The sequence below is a fragment of the Protopterus annectens genome, chromosome 5.part0 (genome assembly GCF_019279795.1).
Source record: "Protopterus annectens isolate FY-2018-M chromosome 5.part0, PAN1.0, whole genome shotgun sequence".
Taxonomy (NCBI): domain Eukaryota; kingdom Metazoa; phylum Chordata; order Ceratodontiformes; family Protopteridae; genus Protopterus; species Protopterus annectens.
The window spans coordinates 768,276,537-768,302,227 of NC_056735.1; the positions used below are offsets into that span (position 1 = coordinate 768,276,537).

At 42.1% G+C, this 25,691-nt stretch overlaps 1 protein-coding gene across 1 annotated transcript in view; it reads right to left on the reverse strand.

Moving 5' to 3' along the window:
• The window catches only part of LOC122802816 (protein NPAT), a gene marked incomplete in the record, with an annotated part of 1,438,521 nt that overhangs the window by 201,603 nt on the left and 1,211,227 nt on the right, over window positions 1–25,691 (reverse strand). Inside the window, 1 exon segment of the mRNA XM_044072621.1 lies at window positions 8,270–8,339. Coding sequence (XP_043928556.1) covers window positions 8,270–8,339 — 70 coding nt within the window.

The window sequence follows — 25,691 nt, forward strand, 5'->3', positions numbered from 1 at the left end:
TCCAAACTGCCTGGCAATGATTAGAAATTATAATGTGTAAAGAATTGTTTGCTAGACTTTTTTTAAGCAAACACCTGAAGCTTATAGGAAAAAGTTTTGTGAGCACAGATGCAAGGCAGATGAAAGTGAGCATGAATATGTTGCTGAACTAAGGACTTATCTTCATAGGTGGGTGAGTGGATGTCAGGTCACCACTTTTGAAGGGCTGGCAGACATTTTGGTGAGGGAACAAGCCCTTAGCACTTTGCCTGAGGACATGAGGATCTGGTTAGCTGACAGACAATGCTCTACTACAGATGAGTTGGGGAAGAAGGGAGACCTATACCTAGCAAGCAGGGCATCCCTACACAGGAAAAGGAACACCAGTGCTGCTCATGGCTCTAAGGGAACCCATGGTGGGCAGCCCAGACTGCCCCAACAGAATCTGACAGTAGCAGAGGAAGCCGCTCGTCCAGGTACATGCCCAGGATCTAGGTTTAAATGTTTTGAAAGCAACCAGTTGGGCCAAGTGGCATATAGTTGTCCATGGAGGCAAGGTGGGGAACAAAAGGTAAGGGAGCCAGTAAGTGGGAATGACAAAATGCCAACAGTAGGTTGTCTTGAGACAACAGGGATACCAAACTACCATCCTGCAAATGTTCTGATAGGGAAGGATTTTGATGAGGCAGTACCATGTGTTTATGCAGTTACACACAGTCAGGTTTGGAGACAACCATGTGGGTCTGGTAGTCTGGGGGAGACCCAGACAGACCGCACACTTGTGGCCAGGACTGGTGAGGTGGTGACATCAGGGAGGGAGCTACTCTGTAGCAGTGAGACTGAAGGTGAGTCACAATTGCTTGCGGGTAATGATGTTCCATTGGATAGAGTGACTGCAAAGGTAGAGGTGAGTAGTAATACCCAGCCTGACAGTGAGGCACCGCTGTCAGAGGATGCCAGACTTCCTGTGGAAGGTGAGGCTGGGAAGGGTTACAAAGAGAGAGCTGAGACAGGCTCAGCTCTCAGACCCCACATTACAAGGCCTGACGCAGGTAGCTAAGTGAAGCACCTGATTCTCAAGGGAAGGGGGAATCTGTATACTGGGACAAAAGGTTACTGTATAGAGAGGGCTAGAGGGTGAGAGAATACAGCAGTTGGTAGTGCCTAGAGCCTACCGTCTGACACTTCTAGCCATAGCCCATGATATTCCCTTCACAGGTCATATGGGCATAAAACGTAGAGACAGACATATTATGCAGAACATTTAATGGTCTGGGATTTCCAGAGATGTAACAGGGTACTGCAGGACCTGTGAGCAGTGTCAAAAGGTAGGCAAGGCAGGAGAAAAGGTGAAAGCTCCTTTGATGCCTTTGCCTGTGACTGAAGAGCCATTTCAGTGGGTAGCTATGGATATTGTGAGGCCTACGAATACCGCAGATTCCACAGGGAAAAAGAACATCCTAGTGGTAGTAGATTCTGCTACAAGATACTTTGAGACAGTGGCTCTGTCCTCCATTGAGGCAGAAAAGGTGGCAAATGCTTTGTTAGAGATTTTCAGCAGGGTAGGTTTCCCCAAAAGAAACACTGACTGACAGAGGTGCCAATTTCATGTCAGACCTGCTGGCTTGTCTGTGGAAGTCCTGTAGGGTGAAGCACCTAAAGACCACCCCCTACCATCCCCAGACTACTGATCTTGTTGAGAGGTTAAACTCTACACTCAAGTCCATGCTATGGGCATTTGCAGACCAGTTTAAGAGGGGATAGGACAAATATTTGCCCCATCTGTTGTTTGCTTACAGAGAGGTTCCCCAGGAATCCATAAGTTTTTCACCCTTTGAGTTGTTGTATAGGCATAGGGTGAGGGGGCCTCTAGACTTAATTTGTGATGAGTTGGAGGGTGTGAATCTCATAAGGAGTCTGTTGTGGCATATGTCCTAAACCTCAGGACAAGGCTCAGGGAATTCATGGGCTTGGCCCAGGAGAACCTGGCAGAAGACCAACAGCAGAAAAAGGTATGGTATGACAGGAATGCTAGAGCTAGAGAGTATGCTGTAGGGCAGCAGGTAATGGTTCTCATTCCTGTCAGACATAAGCTACAAGTAGCCTGGGAGGGACCCTACAAGATGGTAGATCAGTGATATTAACTATGTGGTGAAACTGCTAGGCAGGAGCACAAATTGTACCATGTTAACATGATGAAATCTTACCATGACAGGGAGGCCCTTGTGCTGAGTATTTGCAGTGGATTGCAGGAGGAGTCTGAGGGAGATCTGGTGAATGATCTCCTCAGTGAGGCTCGGACTGACACCTCAGTGGAAGGGGTAGAAATGTCTCAGCAGCTATCTCCTACCTAGGTTCGAGAAATCCGAGCAGTGTTACAGGAGTTTGGGGACATGTTCACTGGGAAACCAGGGTGCCCCCACCTGATGCATCACAATATCTTGAAAACTTTAGCATGATTTGCAATCATTATGAAAAGCAAATGAATGAAGACAAAACACTATACTATTATAACTTTCAGAATAGTAGTAAACGAAACCCCAAACATTATGGACAGCCATTAAATAAATCTTGCATTCCAGACATAAATTCAATCCTAACCCCTATCCCAGTAACATCACTCAAAACTGCAATACAATTCAACTCTTATTTCATATATAGTACAGCATCAATAACCAAGGATACCCTAACATCTAATCCTGACACTGACCAGCACCCATATATCACCACATCCAGTTTCATCTTCAAACCTGTGTCCACATCCTATATAAAACTACTCTTACACAAACTCAAACCATGCTCTACTTTAGCTGATGATCTTCCAATCGAGTACCTTAAAATAGAAACTGATATCATTACCTACCATGCCTCAATCCTTATAAATCAGTCAGTCCAGGAATCCCATATTTCCTCTCTCTGGAAAAAGGTCACACATTATTCCTCTGCCCAAATGTGGAAATTCAACAGATATTACTAACTTTAGATCTGTAGCAATCTTATGCCAAAAACTAAACACATCTTGAAATATTGAAGTTTTTGCTTCCTAATAATAAACTCTAAGTTGATAGCTACACAGACAGACTAAAGTTAACCAAAAAGAAAGGTTAGGCATGCTAAGACACATGGTACAGCCTGTGCTATTAGTAAGTACTATTTGATTTTGTATATTTTTATAACTCTCTCAGTTGAGAAAACACTTGAATGTTTTCAGTAAACACTTTCTCCAAGCCATTTCTCTATCAAATTGTCTTCTAGTGACATGCAAACCAGACACAAAACTGCCAAGGGTACCTTGCTTATCAGAAAAAAGCCTTACAATATTCAATATTCCTTTTCATTTACATACTTTGCAATATACTTGTTACTGGATAATGCCTAAGGTTTTTACCCAGTCACTTCCCTATGCAAGCATGGGAAAAAGCGCTCTGATTTTTCTTTTCTTTAACAGACCCTTACGCTCTCCAGATCTCCCCCCTCCTCATTCATTTTTTTTCATTGCAGTGCCTATATTTCTGAAAAGTGAACAAAGAAAAGGAGAGAAGGGTGAACAAGAAGAAACAAAAGCACCTGTTTATATCAGTATCCCCCATTGCATTAAAAAAACGGAGATAAATTTACTTCAAGTCTAACTGGTTTTGTATTATCTTTAAAGCTGTCACACCCGATTGTTTATAGTGAACATTATGTCCGGGCCAATTTTTCTGTTCTTTTCCTTCAGCCAATCCCCTTCCACCAGACTGTCTCCAGTTACTCTTTATTAGATTGTCTCCATGGAGGCATGAAGACCAGCTGCAGAAATGCTATTTAGTATTCATATTTGCAAGTGCTAGACAAAAAAGTCTTACAATATGCAATATTATTTTCATTTACTTGTTCTCCGTCTGAAAACAAAGGTCCTTAATCAGTCATTTCTCCATGCAATAACGAAAAAAAAACACATTAATTTGAACTCTATCATGCCCCCTTAACCAAGCTTATTATTACACTGCCTATGTTTCTCAAAATTGCACAAAAGAGAAAAGGGGAGAAAAATAATAACACCTGTTTACAATCCCCATTACACACAAAAATATCACGCAAAGAAAACCATGTAACACATATACAGGACTATTAATTACTTACAGTTAGCATTCTCTCCTGTCTTTGCCTCCCCAAATCATTTTTCCGAACATTAATGACATGAAGTGGGGCATATACTTCAGAATCCCCCCCCCACTCAGCAAACAAATTTTGAGGAAGTCCAATATTTCCAGATTTTCTTGTGCTGTCATATTTCACAAATATAATTATTGCATTGTAATCCCACATTGTTATTGATTTTGTTGCTGTTCTTCTCATCACCCAAATCTTGTCCGTTTCATTTCCAATGTACTCTTGATTCTTCTAGTCAGCTGTCATGCCCCCTTCTTTCTCTCCAACATTTTCATAGGTAGGTACTAGGCTATTGGCCCTAGGGCCTATATAAGCCCTAGCCAAATGGTACCCTGGCTTTTGCCACCCAAGAAAATTATTTTCCTGTGCCCCTGTCAAGCAGAGCCACAAAACTGACCACGGGGTAAATTTCATATCTCCCATCCAATCATCAATATTTTTCTTAAAGAGTGCTAATGAGGAGTTTTGTTTGATATAGATAGGTAGTTTGTTCCAGAGTATGCAAAGTCTCTGGGACAGAAATCGATACCTCCAGCATGTTCTGTTTATTGCTGTGACAAGGTTTAGGTACCTAGAGTGTGCAGCTCGGAGGGATTGGGATTTCTTTAAGTGGAGCATGTCCAACGGCTCTGGGTTTGACATAGCTTTGTATGTTAGGCAGAGATCGCCTCTGAGTAGGCGATATGCGAGAGAGTAAAGCTGGAGTTTTTTGAGACTGTCTGCATAGGGCATCCGTTTGAGGCCAGTAATCTTCTTTGTGAGGTATTTCTGCGGCCTTTCCAGTTGTTGTAGATGTCTTGTGAGGTACATACCCAAAAGGGGCGTTGTACTCTATAATGGGTCTAATGAGTGATGAGTAGAGGGGAACAATGACCTCTTTTTTTCCTGGATGAGAAACCTTTTGTGATTGAAATACTGGAAAAGGTTTCACTGGTGCAGTCTCTCTGTGATCTTTATGTTTCACAGCTCACTTACTGTTGGATAAACTTTTGTATTTCCTCCTTGGCATGCAATTCATTAAAAAAATTATTCTGCCCCTCCAGGGAAGAATACCTTGAAGACAGCCGGATACAGGAGTTTGAATCTCACACCTGCGTCTTGAATTCTCTGAATACAGGAATGAATTTACTTCTCTTTTGCCTGGTGTACAGTGAGTAATCATTCTCCACAAACACTCTGCTGTCTTCCACTTTTAGTATTTTTTTTCTTCTGCCACAGTTTTGACAAAATCAACTACTTCTGCTTGTAGGATTTCATCTTTACTATTAAAGGTCTAGGCTGCTTTCTTATAGCTAGATTTGGAGCATACATACAATATGATTATTCAAAACTAATAAGTTCTGCTGTGGAATATCAGTCCAGATGCTTATTTGTGCTTTCATAAATGTAATGCAGTTTGTTCCTTCTAGCGTCTCTGGTATATCTGAAAATCTCAAATTTTCCCTATGTGCTCTGTCCTCCAAGTCTATTACTTTTTGAAACATCTCTTTCTGAGCAGTCTCATATTCAGCCAGCCTTTTCTTCATTTCAACCTCTGATTTTTGCAGCTTTATCATCTCATCTGAGTATCTGTTTAAAGTTTCTTCCATTTGTTCCAGCCTTTTCTTGTTTGTGTTGACATACTCTATTCAGTGTTTTGTCTATTTTAACCAGGTCTGCATGCAGTAGCCTTAAATCATCCTATAGGTTATTGGAGGTCATGTCTGAAGGTTGCAACCACTGGCTCCCAGTGGGTGTGGATGTACATCAGGGTTCAGCTCTGAGCCCACTGCTATTCATACTGGTGATGGACTACATTAGCAAACAGGTTGGAGGGAATGGACCAACAAAGCTACTGTATGCAGACAATGTGGCAGTACAGACAGACTCTTAGAACTTTAGCAAGCAAAGGATATGAGAATGGAATGCAAATCTGAAGGCACAAGGGATGAAACTAAGCACAGATAAGATGGTGGTAACGGCAGCAAATTGGGGAAATCAGAAGAAGCTGCGAATATAGATAGAAGGGAAGATAGTGGAACAGGTAAACAGCTTCAAGTATCTGGGAGGAGTAGATGAGAAGAAGGGTTGTCTGAATGAAGATGTCAAAGCTAGAATCAGAGGTGCTGCAGCCAACTGGCATAGAGTATCAGGTGTAGTCTATGACAGAAAAATGCCAAAGAAGCTGAAAAGTGAGGTGCACAAGACAGTGGTGCGACCAGTACTACTGTATGGTACAGAAACCTGGGCAGTAAAGGCAGAACAGTTGAAGAAGCTAGAGGTGATGGAAATGAAGTGCCTGAGAAAAATGATAAGATGCACACTGTGGACAGACGAAGAAATGAGGACATAAGAGCAGAAGCCAAAGTAGCTCCAATTGCGGAAAAGATCAAAGAGAACAGATTACGGTGGTTTGGGCACATGTGTAGATAAGCAGAAGACAATCTGGTGAGGAAGATTTGGGACAGACAGGAAGAAGGTAAGAGGAAGCGAGGACATCCAGCAAAGAGGTGGATATATTGTGTGAAAGAAGACCTGTGACAGTCAGACATGAGTGTTGAAGAAGACATGAGTGTGGCACTGAATCGAGAGATGTGGTGACAGTTAACACGATACACCAACCCCATGTAGAAAAATGGAAAAAAGGGGGCTGCTGATTATGTCTGAAGGTTGCAATACTTTTTGATGAACAGATGCAGAGCTCTAGTTAGTATTTCTTCCTCATTTTCTGTAACTGAGTTTTTCCAGGTCTTCTGTATTTCTTTATTCCTGGCATCCTGGCAGTGTACTTACTACCCAGTTACTGAAACTCACCCATAAACACAAGTGCACTGGCCTTTTCTGCTGAGTTTCTGTTTTCACACTGGGAGAGCTAGAAATAAGCGCTTACTCAGTTTGCAGCCATCTTGGAACCTCTGATATGAATACAACCCTTATATGAATAACTAGTTTATGAACTGGTTAACTGCACAAGGACAATGTGTTACTGTTATGGGGAAATGGTCTGAGTACTTACCTATAAGGGTGTTGTGTACCTCACGGGTCTGCTTTAGGTCCATTTTTGTTTAATTTAGTACTTTCCACTAGTCTTGTGAGCAATGTTTGCTGTTCCAATGATTATGCTAACAATTGTAAAAATGGATTAATTGCATCATCAGATCATTTTAATGACATAGATTTCTAAATAATGTATCAACATGTGGAAATAATAACGGGCATACATTTACTACTGACAAGTGTCAGGACCTTTTATTTTGGAAAGATTGACATAAAAAATATCTGTTAGATGAACATATATTATCAGTTGCAAATGATCTCACTGCTCTTGCAATTGATCAATTGCCGCTCATTACTTACTGTCCTCATTTTTTTTTTCAGTTTTGCAGTCTACCCTTAATATAGATACATTCTATCTCCAATCTGATAACATTGGTTCTGCCATTCAGACTTCTTCTCTTTGTAATGTAGATATCATGCATCCTCCATAACACCCTCTTTACCTCTCACCCACATTGTGGGATACTGCTCACTGACATAACTGTCTGCTCCATGCATTCTTTAGCAGATTTAATTGTGAAACAGCCAGCCAAACCCCTCCCACAACAATACATGACTTTTAAAATTTGAGTAACAGCTTGCTCATCACGTTTTGAAAGGATCATATATGAATTTCAAAACATTTTCTTTAGAAACTTTACACATGCTCATTATCCTCAAAATTAAATTCTGCGGTTGTGCTGATCTGAAAACCATTTAGTTCCTGCTCATGGCTCTATAACTCCTATTTAGAAGCAGATGAATTTTATAGACACCCTAGTCAAACATCCCCTTTCACTTCAACAAAAACAAAACAAAAAAAATTGTGTCCTTCTTGAACATTATCTTCCAAGCCAGAAATGAAATGCAAACAATGACAGCTCAAAATATTAAGTTTAACAATTTACATACACTTCCTGGTCAACCCCCCCCCCCCCCCACACACACACACACACAAACACATACACATTCACTTCAAAAATCACATCTGGGTCTCTCCTGAAGAGGACATTCCAAGTAAAAAATAAATAAATAAATTACAACCTAATCACAGCCTTAACTATTAAGTTTAACAAATTACATACATTGGAAAATACAAGGAATACATTTTTATTGTGCTTACCTTGATGTCCGAAGACCAGAAACACTGGCTGAAATATTAACTGTTGTTTTGGATAACTTTGAGGTTTTACCTACAGAACAAAACAAAAATTAAATAATGGAACTCCTTCTGAATTTAGAAGCTGCAAATATATCAGGTAAAAAAGAAAAAAAAAGGAAAAAAATATATACTCACTTGAAAAAAAATAAACCTCAGATGGCACTGCTGTGCATACTTATAATTTTTGGTTGTGTCAGTAATGTACCATAATTGTGATCACAGTACATTCCCTGCTGTGGTAACGGACTCTTAGGACTTCTACAACAGAATGCTTGACATACAGTCAGACTTATAGGACATGGCACTCTTCCACTTTTAGACTGGGTAGATTCCCTCCCACAGGGACATCTGCTCACACAATTTTTTGTTCTTTCTCTCTTGCCTTAGTAAGGCAGTTCTGTGTGGTCTGCAGCCACAGTACAGTATGCTTTCCCTGGAATAACCTCCACCAAGACAATCTTATCAGAACATCTCCAAGCTACTTCTCCAGGTTCTAGGTAAATAAAAGGAGGGAAGGTACCAGTTTAAAGCAACAGAGAAGGAACAGCAGCAGGAAGAAGGCTAACTAAGGTGTCCTAACCCTAACACAAGTATGTCTCATGAAAGGAGAGAAGAGAGGTGAAGGGAGGGAACCTTTAACAGCAATAATGAGCAAACATCAACATCTACAATTATGGTAAACACTTGACATAACAGTACTATATCCCTTGTATAACTCAATGCTGCAGCAATGACTCTTGGGAAGATTCCCAAAGTTTATAGCCCAGCTGGTGTCTGGCTCTTGGGAGGAGTAGGATGCAGAAGCCCTGACACAATGGCTCTGACAAACTCTGTCATGAAACTAAATTCAATGTCCAGATTATAGTGTTTGGAGAAGGTATGGACAGATAACAAGTGAGCTACTTGCAGGATAGACTGGGTACTGCCCCCCTTAAGGGAAGCAATGGTAGCTGCAGTGGCACCCAATGTGGCCCAGAACAGGCTTGCCAAGAAAAGAGTAGCAGTAGTAAATAAAGTGTCCGCTAGCTATTTGGATATGGTCTGCTTCCTGACAAGATTCCCTTCTATGTTTTTTTTTGCAAACAAAACAAAAAGTTGTTAGGCCATTACTTCTCTTCTCCAGTCCGAGTGAGATCTCATCTGCTATATTCATCCTTGTTCAGTGGTGATGAAACAAGCAGGAGGAGGTGATTAAGTGATCTCGAGACAGTTCTGTCACCATCTTGCTCATGAAGGTAAGGTTAGTATGCAGGGTGGCCCTACTCTTATGAAGTGAAGAAATGGTCATTTGAATATGAGGAACTCCAATTCTGAAATCTTTTTAGCATTTGTAAATGCTACTAAGACAGTTTTCCAAGCTAGATATTAGAGGGTGGGGGTGGATAAACAGCTGGTTCCCTGTGTGGCAATTCCAAAAAGGAAACTTCCCATGAGTGCAGAAAGTTTCCAATTAAGGGTCCCTCATGTGCAGGTCTCTCCTGAGGACCTGTTTTACTGATGAGCAGAGTGGGGGACCCAAAAGGCAGATAAAATGAAATGTTTGAAAGATGTACCTTTACTGATGCATACGACAACCCTGTTTTGTAAAGGCCTAATAGGTACATGAGGATAAAGACTTCAGAATCTGCAGTTGGGCCTCCACCTCTCCCTCAACATTGGCAACGGAATCTTTTTTATTTAGCTTGGTATGATTTGATTGTATTTAGTTTTCTAGCCTCTCTCAGAATGTACAGCAGGTCCTCAACAACAAATCTCTGAAGGGGATAAGTGCCTGATCATCCATATCATCCACCTTGCAGTCCTGTGGCTGGACTACATGAATGAACCCCTTGTTTTGTGTCAGTATGTTCGCATGCTGTGGCAACATTACAGCCTAAGTTTACTAAACTCAGCAAAAGGGAGAAAGTACAGTTGTGTAGCCTCCACTTATCTGTAACAGTAGATGTTTGGAAAACACACTGCCTTACTCACATTACGGTAGTAGTGCCCTACTACCCTCTCTCTGGCAGTCTCGCAGAACTTGAATCCTCCCTTTGCATGTTTGTGGGAGTGAAGAACCAATCAGCTGCCAGAGCAGGACAGTCCTTTACAGCCACAGACAGCAGCCCTCAGTTTTTTTTCCCAAGGGCCCAAAAGGAAAAGCAGATGAAGGTTTGCGAACACCTACTTCTCCAAACCAAAGATGACACATGCACACACAAACAAAAGCTGCTAAACAAAAATACAGCTCCAACAACCAACAAAAACTATATACATCCAAGTGAAGTGGGAGGGTGCTGCTGGTAAGGCAGTGTGTTCTACAATCACCTAATGTTACAGGTACATGGAAGTTATGCAACTGTACTAGGTTCAGGAAACACACTGCCTTAATGACATTTGGGTAGATCCCAAAGTTTACCTAACCTGGGAGGAGGAAGGATAAGGGCTCAGAAGCCCCTGGAAAATGATCCTAGTGAAGCCTGCTCTGGATCTAGCAAAGTCATCCTGTAAAACTACGGACCAAAGACCAAGTTGCTGCCTGTAGAATACTTCTAGATCTTACCCCTTTCCAAAATGCCACTGAAGAGGATAAGGGTCTAGTGGGATCTGATTTACCTTGCCATGGTAGGTGCAACAAAAACAATACCACAGTATGACCACTGTGCAATGGTTTGCTTGGAGACAGTCTGACATTTCTTTGCCCTATAAAAGGGCATAAAAAGCCTTTGTCATCCAAAAGGGCTTTGTTTTGTCAAAGTAGTACCTGACCTGCCAATCCACATCCAAGGTATGAAGAATCATCTCTCCAATTCTTAAGTTCTTGGAAGAACACAGCGAGTCTGATGGACTTATTAAAAGTGAACTCTGAAAATATTTTTGGCAAGGAAGAAGGATTAGTGTGCAACACAACCCTATCCTTGTGGAAAACAAGGTAAGGATGCCCCATCATGACAGCTTGCAGCTCAGAAACTCTCCTTGCAGATGCCAGAGCAATAAGCAAAACAGTTTTCCAAGTTAAGAACTTGAGATCAGTGTGAGCTGCTGGTTCAAAAGTTGACAAAGTTAAGTTTTTCTAGAATCTAGTGGAGATCCCATGAAGGAGGAATTTGTTTGTGAGGGGGTCTCGTATACAAAGTGTTTTACCAAATGACAAGAAAGAGGGGATCCATAAGCAGACAAGCAGAGATGACTGTTGTACTTACCTTAATAGACACATACAATAAGGTATTCTGAAGTAGCTCTCACAAATATTTCAAGCCATGGGAATATTAACCTCAACAGACTCCCTATTCCCATTTAGGCACCACCACTTAGGAAACCTCATCCATTTATAAACATATGATGTTCCAGTAGAAGGTTTTCTGGTAACCTTTAACATTTGCTGCACATCCTCTGAATCATCCAGGCTGTCAAATGAAGCTTTTCTAAATGAGGTGTACCAGTCACACAGAGACTCTGTCAGTAGATCCAGAGTGCGAGGAAGTTTGGGGGCAACTGCCATTGGCCAATATCATTAAGAGAGAGAGAACCAAGATTGCTTGGGCCAATAGGGTGTCACCACATTTCTCTCTGAACTTTGAAAAGTACCTTCTGACTCAGAGTAAAGGGTAGAAATTTGTGATAGAACATTCCCGACAAGGGAATATGAATGCATCTGTCTGTCCTCCAAGCATGGCTAAAAGGATGCCTGGAACAGAATTTCCCTAGATGTCTGTTTTAAAAGGAGGCAAACAGATCTACCTGATCTTACATCTGGACTATATCCACTGGCTTGAGCTTCCACGTGTACGGGTATGCCTAGGATCTGCTTAGTATGTCTGCCACAACATTCTATTCTGATGGAATGTAATAAGCCTGGAGAGTCAGACAATGCTGAGAATTCAGCTCCCATGCTATCACTGTTAAACCAGCATATGTCCATCAGATCCACTGTGTTCTTCCAAAAACTTAAGAATCGGGCAGAAGATTCTCATGAGAGTAAGACCTCATACCCCTCTGTTTGCTGAGATACAACATCTCTGTGGTGTTCTCCATAATCACCTGAAGAGCTCATAGAAGATGAAAAAAAATCTTCAAGCAGAAAATCCCCAACATCTCCTTGACACTGATGTACTTCCATGTGTCCTAGGGACCCCAAGTGGCTTTCACTTGTTTTCCCATTCACACAATTCCCACGTGAATATGGACCAATCTGTCTGAATAAATGCACAGGAATTAGAAGAGAGAAGAAAGTCCTGGATTGACACACTCTCCACCACTGTAACTCTCATCTCATGAAAGGGAGCACAGGCAAGTGGGTTCCCAGGAAATAAAGGTGCTGATTCCAACAATTGTGGACATACCATCACATTTTTCTCATGTGAAAATGAGGTAGTAGTATCATGAGAATCATGGATGGCTTCAGTCCAAGCATCTTCGGGAATACTTAAGCTGGGATGACATTTCACTTGAAGGATTCCAAAAACGCCATTTGGAAAGAGAGTGCCTTGTCTAAGAACATAAAAAGCCAATCTTATTGTTCGAATCAATAGCACAACAGAAAGAGTCTTTGTTGGGGTGGGGTGGGGGTCAGGCACAACTTCGGGAGGTTCAATTTGAACCCTCGAAGGGTCAGTATGGCAGAAACCTTTTGTAACAATTCCAAGCGCTAGGATGCAGACTCTGCACAGATCAACAAATTATGCAAGTAATATAAAACTTGTCTGTCAATAGTGTACCAGTGGGCCACTATCTGGCAAGACATTTTAGAAACACTTGGAAGCACTGGACAGCCCAAAGGGCAGTAGAGAAAACAAAGTGTGACCCAGATACAACAAATCTGAGATACCTCCAGAAACAACGAGTAATGGGGATATGATGGCAAGCATATTTTAAGTATAGGGTCACCATGAGGCAGTGGCTGAAATAAGCAGCAGCACTGTCTGCAGTGTGAGCGTCTTGAACTTGGGAATCTGGATGAACGTATTCAGAAAGGACAGGTCCAATACTGGTATCCACGCATTTTCTTTTTTGGGAACCAGAAACATTTGGGAAAAACACCCTCATTCTCTCAGGAGGCACAGGTGTTAGGACTCCTGAGCCCAGGACATGCTTGAGGAAAGGAGGGAATGTAAAGACTGATCTGGTGGTCTTTCCACTGCCATTGGTAACACTTACCCACAATGCTGAGAACCCATTTGTCAGAAATCACTGACAGCCATACCCCTCCTTGTTGAGAATAAATGAGAGATGCAGCACCTGATGGGAGATTTTAAAAAGATAGGTGGTTTGCCTCAGCATAGTCATACGTTGGGGTGCATCATTTATGGGAAAGGGACCCCTCAGACTTGGCAGAGCTGTCATCCTGCCTTTTCCTTTTGTTACCTTGGCTCTTGTTGGTCTGGGACTTCTGTTTAAGAAGCCACAGAAAACAATCCTGTTTAAATGAGGAAAACTTGAGAATATGAAACATTTTTAACACACCACATGGGTTAATTTACCTCTCTCATCTCAGTATTTAAAGATATGAAGTACCACACACAATCAGACTCAATGGGAACACTTAAAATGCCAATTTGTAAGTCATCGAAAATATTTTGACTGGGCAACCAAGCATACCTCCTCCTCACCAGAGACAAATCCGCATTTCTAGAAACAGTGTCAGCCCCTTCTGATATACTCTTTAATGTATGTTTTGAGACCTGAGAAACAATGGAAACATAATCTTTAACATGAACCTTTAGCTCAAAGGGCAATGATGCAACAAACTCTTCTAAACTATATATGCATCTCAGTACAAGCTTTCACATAAAACAATGATAGTTAAATATTTTAAAAGTTACCTTGCTGGACTGCCCCAGCTTATTTTCCTATGATTCTAGCGACTTGCTGAATTTGTAGATGATTTCTTTTTTCTCCCTCACTACACCTGGCTGCTGTGCACCCTGCTCGGACGCTTGACCCCTGTGAACCAGTATACCCTGTACAATAGTACCAGAATCTACCCAACTGGACGACTCTGAAACTAACTAAACAAAGGCTAAACTAGGATTTCTCCTACCAGCCTCCTTGTGAGACCATCCTTTACCAAAACATAGTGAAAGTATGTACTGTAACAGCTACTAGATCATTGTTCATTACTATTGTTTAAATCTGTCCCTGGTGTGGCAAGCTTCCTGCTTACGTTGCCAGCAGCCAACAATCTCCCCCTCATTTATCTTATCCTTATCTAACCCTTACATCCAACTAGCTTCCCTCTTCTAACAACTAGCCTATCCCCCCCACTCTTGTAGCCTGCTACCCCCTGTAAACGGACATTTCCCCACTACAAAGTACAGTTTTGTACCTACCATAAATGTAGATGTCCGAACAGGATAGCATCTGCAGTCATAACAAATGGGTTGTCCTGTCGTCAGGCAGCCCTTCGGTCGGCCGGATTCCAAAGTCTGGGTCCGGCTTCGGCTGATGTCGCACTTCACCCGACGTCATCTCTGCTGGTCTTCGGGTATAAAGGCATCAGCCGACGCCATTTTCCTCAGTGTTTCTTGCCCCAGATGCCAGTTGCCCTCTTGGAAAGCTAAATTTTGGATAAATGCCAATGTTTCCAAAATAGTAGAAGGCAAACACAAAAAATAAGCATGTATGTACATATATACAAACAAATACACCATAAGAGACTCCCCCAGCTAGCTATTAGGAGGGTAAATACCCTAGGAGTACCACAGAGGGGAAGGAGGGTGGGTAATCCTGACTGCAGATGCTATCCTGTTCTGACATCTACATTTATGGTAGGTACAAAACTGTACTATGTCCTTCAAGGATGCATCTGCAGTCATAACAAATGGGTAGAATACCATAGCCAAACTAGGGTAGGAGCAAGAAGAATTATGGTGTAGTTAGGATCCCTTGCAATACAGCAGTGGCAAACCCTGCTCGGGATCTAGAGTATAGGGGTAAATTATAATGCTTGGCAAATGTATGCATGGAGGTCCAAGTAGCCGCCTCAATAATGTCCTTGGTTGCCACTCCTCGTAAGAAAGCTGTGGTAGTGGCTGTAGCCCTTGTAGAATGAGGTCTTATGTTCTGTGGAACTGGTTTTCCATGGTAAGAGTAACAGAATCTTATGCAATTTCCTATCCATTTGGAGATTGTCTGTTTGGAAATTGCTTTTCCTTCCCTTCCTGTTGCATAGGCTACTAAAAGCTGGTCAGTTTTTCTGTTACCTTTGGTTCTGTCCAAGTAGTAGCGTAACTGTCTATGTACATCCAAGGTATGCAGCAGCCTTTCCCCCCTGTTCTGTGGATTGGGAAAGAAGGTAGGTAGGTGGATTGCCTGGTTTAAAGACACTCTGGAGACCACCTTAGGCATAAATGTGGGATTAGTTCTCATGGACACTCTATCTTGATGGAAGATTAGGAAGGGTTGTACTGCCATTAAGGCCTGTAGTTCCGAAACCCTCCTTGCTGAAGTAATTGCCAGTAGGAAAGCAGTTTTCCATGATAGGTGTTGAAGATCTGCTGTTGCTGCTGGTTCAAATGGAGGGAGTGTCAATTTTTCTAGCACAAAGTTCAAGTCCCATGCTGGTAATGGTGGTTTCCTAGGAGGTTTTACATTCTTGATCCCTCTGAGGAATTTCCTGAGTAGAGGATGCGAAAAGACAGGTGGATCGAAGCTGTATTCTGTGGAAATAGCTGATGCATGTATCTTGATGGAGGAATAGGACAGGCCCGTATGTAGAAGCTCTGCCAAGTATGTTAGCAATATCTATGTTCGACACATCTTTTCCTCTTTCAGTACTCCAAATGACAAACCTTTTCCATTTTCCTGCATAGTTCCTTCTTGTTGAAGGTCTGCGGGCTTCAAGGATAATGTCTTTAACCCTTTGGGATAAGTCTGGGTTAGTTGGTGTTATGTGATGTTCCAGGCAGTCAGTTGCAAGGTTTTTAGGTTTGGGTGCATGATGTTGTAGTTGTTCTGAGTTAACATCAAAGGCATCAGGGGTATTGACCACATTCTCCCCTGAGACATGCTCCTCAGCAAAGGATACCAGTGTTGTCTTGGCCAATTCGGAGCTATCAGAATTATCCTTGGACGTTCCTCTTTGATTTTCAGTAGTACCTTGTGCATCAAAGGAAGAGGTGGAAATGCATATGCTGTCAGGCCTTTCCAACTGAAGGCTAGAGAGTCCACCTTCCATGCAAGTGGGTGGCATGTCCTTGTGCAGAATTTTTTGAGCTGGTGAATGAGTGGGGATGCGAATAGGTCTATTTGTGGCATTCCCCATTTTTTTGAGATGGCCTTGAAGATGTCCGGGTGTAGCATCCATTCGTGAGCATCCGAGGTGGTTCTGCTTAACATGTCTGCTAGGGTGTTTTCTTTTCCCGGCACAAATATTGCCTGTAACTGGATGTTGTAGCTCAGAGCCATATTCCAAAGGTCCAGAATCATTCTGCATAGGGGGTATGAATGAGTGCCTCCCTGTTTGTTGATGTACCACATGACTGTGGTGTTGTCTGTCCTTATCATTAAATGGCCTTCTTTGAGGAATGGTCTGAATTTCTGGATTGCTAGTTTTACTGCCAGCATTTCTTTTTGGTTTATGTGCAGGTGCAGCTGGTCTGGAGTCCACAATCCTTGTATGCACTTGTCCAACATGTGCGCCCCCCAGCCTCGGTCTGAGGCGTCCGTTGTGATGGTTTGGTTTGCTTGAAAGTTGTGGAAGGGCAAGCCTGGGTTTGACTGGCATGCTTGAGCCCACCACAGGAACTCTTGTTTCAGGCATGGGATTAGTGGGATTTCTGTTTCTAAGCTGTGCCTGTGTTGAGACCATAAATTCTTTAGGTACCACTGTAGCTTTCTCATATGCAGTCTGGCATGGGGGACCAGGATTATGCATGATGCCATGAAGCCCAAGGCCTACAGTACTTTTCTTGCTGTTAGTTTGTTCTGCTTTGTTAATGCCAAGAAGTAAAGAGGGAGTTGTTCTTGTTTTTCTGCAGTTAGGAATGCCATCTGTTTTACTGTGTCCAATTCCGCACCCAAGAATGTTCTTGTCTGGGATGGTATCAGTCTTGACTTTTTTAAATTGACTGTGTATCCCAGGGCTTGTAGTAAGCAAATGACTCTTTGTAAATCTGTTGTCAGCTTGCTTTTGTTGTCCGCTTGTAACAGGCAGTCGTCCAGGTATGGATAAATTTGGATTCCCTGTAGCCTGCAATGAGCGATTACTGATGCCAGGCATTTTGTGAATACTCTGGGCAGTAGATAAGCCAAAGGGCAATGCTGAGAATTGATAATGCTCTGATGCAAGAAATCTGAGGTATCTTCTGCAATTTGGTCGTATGGGGACGTGCAGGTATGCCTCCTTGAGATCTAGAGTTACCAGCCAACACTCCTTGCCCAGCATGGGAAGAAGTTGCTGTAGGGTCAGCATTTTGAATTTTGGGACAATGATGTATGTGTTTAAGACGGACAGGTCGAGAATAGGTCTCCAACTTTTCTCTTTTCTTGGTACTAGGAAGAGTCTGGAGTAGAATCCTTTGCCCTGTTGTGTTATTGGTACTCTTTCCACAGCTCTCATCTTTGTTAATTGAGCTATCTGCTTTAGAGCTTCTGTCTTTTGATTTGGAGGTAGGTTTGGCATTCCTCTTTTTACTGGTAAGGTGTGGAAGTGGAACCTGTAGCCTTGGTCTATGGTTTGCAAAATCCACTTGTCTTTTGTGATATAGTGCCAATTTTTCGAAAATAAGGCTAACTTTCCGCCTAAAGGTGCTGCTATTTGCTCCCTGGTAGGCGGTGTCAGAGCCAAGTCACTGTGATTGTCCTGTTGCAGTGGCAGTGGTTGTGTCTGTGCCTCGCTGGTTATTGCCTTGCCACTGGCGTCCTCTATAGGCACCTCCTCTGGATTAATTTCTGCCTCTAGAGCGTCTATTCCTGCCTCTTTGAGATTTTGAGGAGTCTGGAAAGGACCAATTTTTGGCAGGCCAGTTCCTGCTAAACCTTGGGGGCTGAACCTGTAAGAAATCCTTAACTGTTTGTACAGATTTTGCCTTCTCTTCCATTTTCTTCATTACTTGCTGAGCAGGGGTACCAAATAGACTGGCCTTATCCATAGGAGCATCTAACAGCTTTGCTTTAACATGATCCGGCAAGACCTGTTCTTTCAACCATGCATGCCTTCTTATCACTGTGCCAGTCATGGCTGATCTAAATGAAGCCTCCAGTGCATCATAGCCACATTTTAAAGAATGGTTACTAACCTGCTGAATGTTATTCACCATTTCTAAAACATATTTCTTATCTAAGGAGTCATCAGAGGACAGCTTCTTAGTTAACTGATCAAGCATAAACTCTTGGTATTGGATCATGTGAAACTGACAGTTTAAAGCTCTAGCTGAGAGAGTAGCAGAGGTGTAAACTTTTTCCCCATCTCTCTAAGGACCTGGATTCCCTTTCAGAAGGGATAGGGTTTTGCTGAGGTCGGCTACTGCCTTAGGCCCCTGGTATATAGTCTCAGGATCTGCAAGTGGGGCCTTGTATAGGTGGTGATGAGTGTCTGGCACCCTGTAAAATCTATCTGGTTTGGCAGGGGCTGGAGGTAAAGTATCAGGAGCAGTGCAAACATCATTAAATGCATCATCCACAACAGGCAGAACTGGAGGTATAGCTAAGGGCCTATGTTGTGGTAAGTGCAGAAAGGTCCTAAGCCTTTTTCTTGAATCTGAGAAATCTTGTCCCTGCCATTGGAATTGTTCTCTCATGGCATGTAAGGTTTCCCCAAAGGAAAATTCCTCTGGTGGAGAGGCAGATGGAATGGATTCTTCAGCATCAGAATCTTCATAAGTAGAAAAAGGACCCTCTGGCTGATCTGTAATGTCCGAGTCATCCGAAGAATCATCAGAGGACACTGGCTCGGGGGGCTCTGCTCTAGGTCTCTTTTCTGGAGGCTGAGAGGCCCTGTCTGGGTGAGATTGGGATCCCCTAATTAAGGAGATTAAATCCTCTGCCAGAGTAAGCATTTGTGAACTAGAAGTGGGCCTATGTGAGGGGGTCTTAACAGGCACAGATTTAACAGTTTTGGCTGCTTTAGCCCTGGCAAAGGCCTTTATAGACATGGCTGCAGGAGGCCTAGCAGCACCACGTGCTGGGGGGGAGACATCCAAAGGAATGGTGTCTGAAAATACGCTAGGAACCACAGTAGTAGGCAAAACTTCAGAGGCCGATTCATGTAAGGTAGCAGTAGCCTCAGTAGTAGTCATGGATTCGGCTGAAGATTGACCCGTTTTCTCGGTTTCGGCCGAAACCGAGACACTCGCGGCTTGCTTAACCGTGGTTTCGGCCGAAACCGCGGACCGCGAGTGTCGGTCTTTTTCTTTGCGTTTTTTAACAATTTGGGTAGTCGGAGGATCCGACGGCATAATGTACGCAAAATCTGAGCCAAAAACTGTTCAGCAAACTCCGACCGACGCCTAAGTGTTCGTCGGTTGAAGGAAGCACAGGCTAAACAGGCTGCTACGTCGTGGTCTGGGCCTAAACAAGGTAGGCAGTAAGAGTGGAAATCTTTATGAGGTATTTGTTTCCCACAAGTTAAACAGTTATTTACTTTTTCTGACATCGGCTGAGGCAAGAAAGAGTCCCCAACGGGTACTTAGCTTTTAGAAGTCTTGTAGTATTCGGTAGTAGTAATCTCTGGATCTGACCGACCCGGCACTTGCGAACCGCTTCTGCTTCGGCCACGCGCAAGAAAGACTGAGGAAAATGGCGTCGGCTGATGCCTTTATACCCGAAGACCAGCAGAGATGACGTCGGGTGAAGTGCGACATCAGCCGAAGCCGGACCCAGACTTTGGAATCCGGCCGACCGAAGGGCTGCCTGACGACAGGACAACCCATTTGTTATGACTGCAGATGCATCCTTGAAGGACATCGTACTGGTCACTAGGTGGCGCTTTAACAGCCTCTGTATATTCTTTTCCCCACAACTGTTCCTTACCATAACCCTTACGCCATACTTTTTCTGCCTCTACTTTCTTGTACTTTCTGTTTCACTCTCTCACCCTTGTCCTAAGGTATCTTTCATCCCATTCTACTATTTCTGACATCCTAATCCTCCTTCTTATTAGCCTCAAACTTACCTGTATATTTTCTCCCTTTTAGACTTACCTATAGAACTCTCCCACTTCACAGATTGTCATCTTTGATAGTCTACTCTCCTGTCTCTACCCGCTCCGTTCGCCCTTCGGGCTCACTCCGCTCCCCTACCCTGACCCCAAATCCCACCCGCCCCCAGTGTTCCTACATTTATTCTCACTAGGTCACACCCCTATTACTCCACACCCTATCACACAAATCACATCATTACCACACCCTACCCCTCCTCACATAACTCCCCCACCATTACCTCCCCCTTCCAATATACAATACTAGTGACACTCCTCCTAATCTATATATACAACTTACCTCACCTTTAATTCCCAAGTCACCAACCAATAGCATGTCTAAATTAATCATCCCATACCAACTACAACTATTAATAGTGATTGCACTCAACTGCTCTAACTACTATCTATCTCTTAACCTCCTATGAAAAGCCTCTTTTCTCTAGCATTCCCTTCCCTTCCAAACTCACTTCAACAGCAATACAAACATTCTCTCCAAACATTTTATATTCTATCTGCAAACCTAGATACCTACTAGCCAAATTTCACAGACTAGTACACATTAAATTCAACAACCAAAAACCTAAAAATACATTCAACCCCTACTGTAAGTCTCACCAAATAAATTACTATATTCTCCTCCACTCCTTAATAGACGGAGACATTCATCCTAACCCTGGCCCAATCTTTACCCCTACCACTGCAAACTGCCACCAAGATAAAACTAGTGACCTACCACCTACAAAACCTTCCAATTCACTCTCCATTGCACATCTTAATATACGTAGCATCTGTAATAAAATCACCCAAGTCCATGCCCTCCTTGACATCCACCAATTTGACATCCTTTGTTTATCTGAAACATGGCTAAAACCTATAACAAAGGACAATGAAATCACCCCCCCAGGTTATAACATAACTCGACTAGACCGCATAACTAAAAAAGGTGGAGGGGTAGCATTTATTTACAAATCTGAATTACAAGTTAGCACTGTAAATCTTAATGAACCTCTAATAATGCCGAAATAATCATCTCCAAACTCCAGCTTAACCCACATAAAGCTATAAATATCATCTGTGCATATCTTCCCCCAGGAAACAATATTAGCTTACTTGAATACATACTCAATTGGCTTTCCCATAATCACCCACAAGAAACCATAGTCTTAGACTTCAATATAGATTGGACTTCATGTAGCAGTACAAACCCCACTTCCCATATAAACCTTTATGGCTTCTCTCAAACTATAAACTTCCCTACTAGAACTAATAAACTCAACAATAAAGACAGTACCTTGGATTGGATACTCACCAATAATCCTCACCAAACTTATACCACAGGAACTCTTCCAGATGACCTAAGTGACCATTCTCTAATATACATTATCAGACATAAAACCAACCTAACTCTCCCTAATACTTTTAGAACTGTACGTACCAAAAAGCACTTTAATTCCAAGCTATACCAAACAGAACTAAAGCAATGTAATTGGACTCTACTGAAATCTCTCCCTATAAATAAAGCAGTTGAATACTTTAACTCTACTTTCTTAAAAATCCTGGACCATCACGCCCCATTAAGATCTACTAGAATTAAAATTAAACCTGCCCCTTGGCTCTCTAATGAAACCAGGCATTTAATCCATCAAAGAAACAAATCCTGGGCAAAATGGCGTACTACTAAGAATCATGTAGATCACCAAACCTTCAGACAACTCAGAAACAATACAAAAAAAGCCATTTTACTAGACAAAAATACCTATTACCACCAGTTACAACAATCCTCCCTCAAGTATCCACAAAAGTTTTGGACCAGCATTAACAAACTGCTTAACCCAGGACAATCTATCACCCCCAACCCACTAAGTTCAAACCCTGAAAATCCTATACAAACAGCCAATGCCTTTAATTCTTTCTTTACTGACACTATCCAAACCCTTGCAAGCCATCTATCTCCCAATACTGCTAACCTGCCCACTCCCACTAGCTATCCACCCCCTGCATTTCATTTACAACCAGTGGCCACATCCTTTATCTGCTCCCTTCTACATAAACTAAAACCAACCACCCCTTCAGCCGACAAAGTCACAGCAGAATTTCTGCAAAAAGGGGCCGATGCCATTGCTTACCCCATCTCTATTCTCATAAACAGAACTATAAAGGAAGGTACTATCCCATCTATCTGGAAAATTTCTCACATCATTCCACTACATAAAGGAGGTAACTCCAATGACTTCTCTAACTTTCGCCCTATAGCTCTACTATCCCACCTTGCAAAGATAATGGAAAAATGCATTCACAAACAACTTCTTAACCACCTTCTCCATCATAACCTTTTAGCCAACTGTCAGCATGGATTCAGACCTTGCCACAGTACAACCACTGCCCTGCTATCCTTCACAAACTGTATCAACAAAAACCGCAATACAAATCTTCTTTCCTCTGCAGTTTTTGTGGATTTATCTAAAGCTTTTGACATGGTTAATAACCAACTTCTTCTACACATACTGAAATCTCTCTCACTCGACACTCTATCCATGAGTTGGTTCACATCTTACCTTGAAAACCGACATCAAGCTGTACTGTGGCAAAATAAACTATCTAATCATCTTCCCGTCTCCCTAGGTGTACCACAGGGCTCCATATTAGGTCCACTCCTGTTTTCCATCTATATCAATGACCTTAATTTAGCTATTTCTCACACCACCTGCATCCAATATGCAGATGACTCTACAATAATCTGCTCAGCCACCCCCTAAGCCGAACTCCGGTCTCTTACCCAAAAAGCTTTCAATATTGTTGAGCATTGGTTCTCAAACCGCTGCCTCCTCCTAAACCCCCCAAAAAACTAAACTGCTACTCTTTACACCAACCCATAAGTCTTCTCCTTTACATTTTACCCTCACATCCAATAATGGTACTCGTATCTCTCCTGACCTAACCACCAATCTCTTAGGTATCACAGTTGACAACAACCTCAACTCTGACACTCACATAAATTCCACTATAAAATTAGTTAACAGAAAACTAGGTTCCCTCTATAAAATTAAGCCCTTTCTTACACCACTAGCAAGGACCGCTATAGCTAGAACACACCTAATCTCAACCCTACTATATGCCTCTCCTATATACACTAACCTCTCCAAGAATAACCTCAACAAACTTGCCACATCTTATCACAATATTGCTAGATTTGCTACAGGCTCTCCGTTCAGAACTCATCACTATCTGAACCTAAAGCAACTAGGCTGGCTAGAATTTCTTAACCAGCTTCAATTCCACCAACTTACAATAGCCCATAAGACCCTGTATCAACCCTCTAACACGCCAATACTCTCAAGCCTTATTATACCTTATAAAAATCTCAATAATCTGCGCTCCTCACACAAAATGTTGATTAATACCACCAAAACTAAAAACTCAGCAGGCGACTCCTTGTTTTCCAACACTGTCGGAAAAGTATGGAATCAACTACCTCCCTATCTCACATCTCGGACCTCTCTCTTGCTTTTTAAAAAGAATCTAAGGCTATTTTTTTTATCAACGCTGGTTATGCTCCTGCACCAAACCTGACTAACTTCTCTCCCCTACTCTAACATTTCATCCTACATCCTATACTTTTCCTCCCTCTCTCTGTTTCTACATAATTTGTTTTGTTCACAAACCCCTAGTTATATTTATCTACATTGAAAAATATACACAGTAAAAAAAAAATATATATATATTTTTGTTTTTTATAATGTCATTCTTAACAATTGATGTTTTTTACAATGTTTCTGTATTACCCTTTATCAATGTTTTTATAATACATCTATGTAACAATTTGTTGTTTTTTAATGGCTCTGTCTTAACCTAGACTAACTCTGTATGATTCCTGGAGCTTTTCTCCCCGGGACTCTACTGAAAATGGACATGTATCCAGTTAGACTAGCCCGGTCAACAAATGTAAAATAAAAATAAATAAATAAAGACTTTTTTTATTAGAAAAGGTAGCTGGAGGCATAGGAGGGAGGTCTGCAGACGATGGGCCCTGGAGACCCAGCAAGGAGGAAGGGGACCTTAAATGCCCTAAATACTTTAAGGACAGCCTCAGAAACTGATGGCTTTCTTAAAAAATTCCTCCAGTGCTGGGATCATTGGAGGGATGGGATCAAAGACTGGAACCTTACCCTCCAAAAGATCATAGACTCTGACAATCTTGGGGGCGGTAGAAAACTGCTCCCAATTAAATACATCCCTAAATCTAGCCAGCATTTGGGAAAAAGGAAACAACTGTTTGGGTTCCTATATTTGCTCAGAGGAAACAAATAGATCCGATTCAGATAGATCAGAACCCTAAGACACATGATCCAATTCAAAAATCAGGATCCACTGCAGAAAACAGGGGTGGAAGCACCAGTGTTACTATTAAATCAGGTAACACAATGAAGTGCTTGAACAATGGATCTAGCCATAGTCACCATCTCCAGTGGGGGGGGGGGACTTGAAAGAGACCATCATTCAACTATCTGGTGGATTTTCTGTTTCTGCTTTGCATGCATTACACTAATAGAAAAATCCCTGTGGGAACTTATCAAACCTAACAGATTCTGCACCCTTGACTTCCCCTATATCTAAAGGGTTGGTTCTCCCATACCTGAACTAGGCAATGGTACAGACCCACAGAATGTGTCTGATCCTCAAATCATGCACAGCTGTATGACTACAGTTGTAGTACCAACACCATACCAAATGGACATGGAGGTAAAAGAAGGCTTGTGGTCTGATAGCTTGTTTCTGGCTGTGGCTACTGCGGAGTCACAGGCCACAGGCTGGTGCATATTTGTTTTGTTTTTAGGTGCAGATAGGGTAAATTGTGGTGGTGGATGGAGCACAGATTCAGAGTCCATCTAGACAGGGCAAAAAAAAAAAAAAAAAAAAAAAAAAAAACTTGCCAGGACGGTACAAAGTAATGGCAAAACAGTCCTCCCAACATACAAAAGGGGTCACACCCCTATACTGTCCCTTTAAAAAAAGGAATGCAAAGATTATTTAAACAGAGAAACAAACGGAATACTGTATTGAAGCAAGCCAGTAATTCAGCAGTTACACACTAAGCACCAACACATACCATAAAAAAACCTCAACAAAAAACAAATGGCCAACTTCAGTCCCACATGTATAAAAACAGTGTAAATTGAATTCCTTACATTACGCTAATTTAACTTAAGAAAAAATCCTGTCAGAAAACAAAACAGGGTTGAAATCCCCATTTAAACAAATATCTCG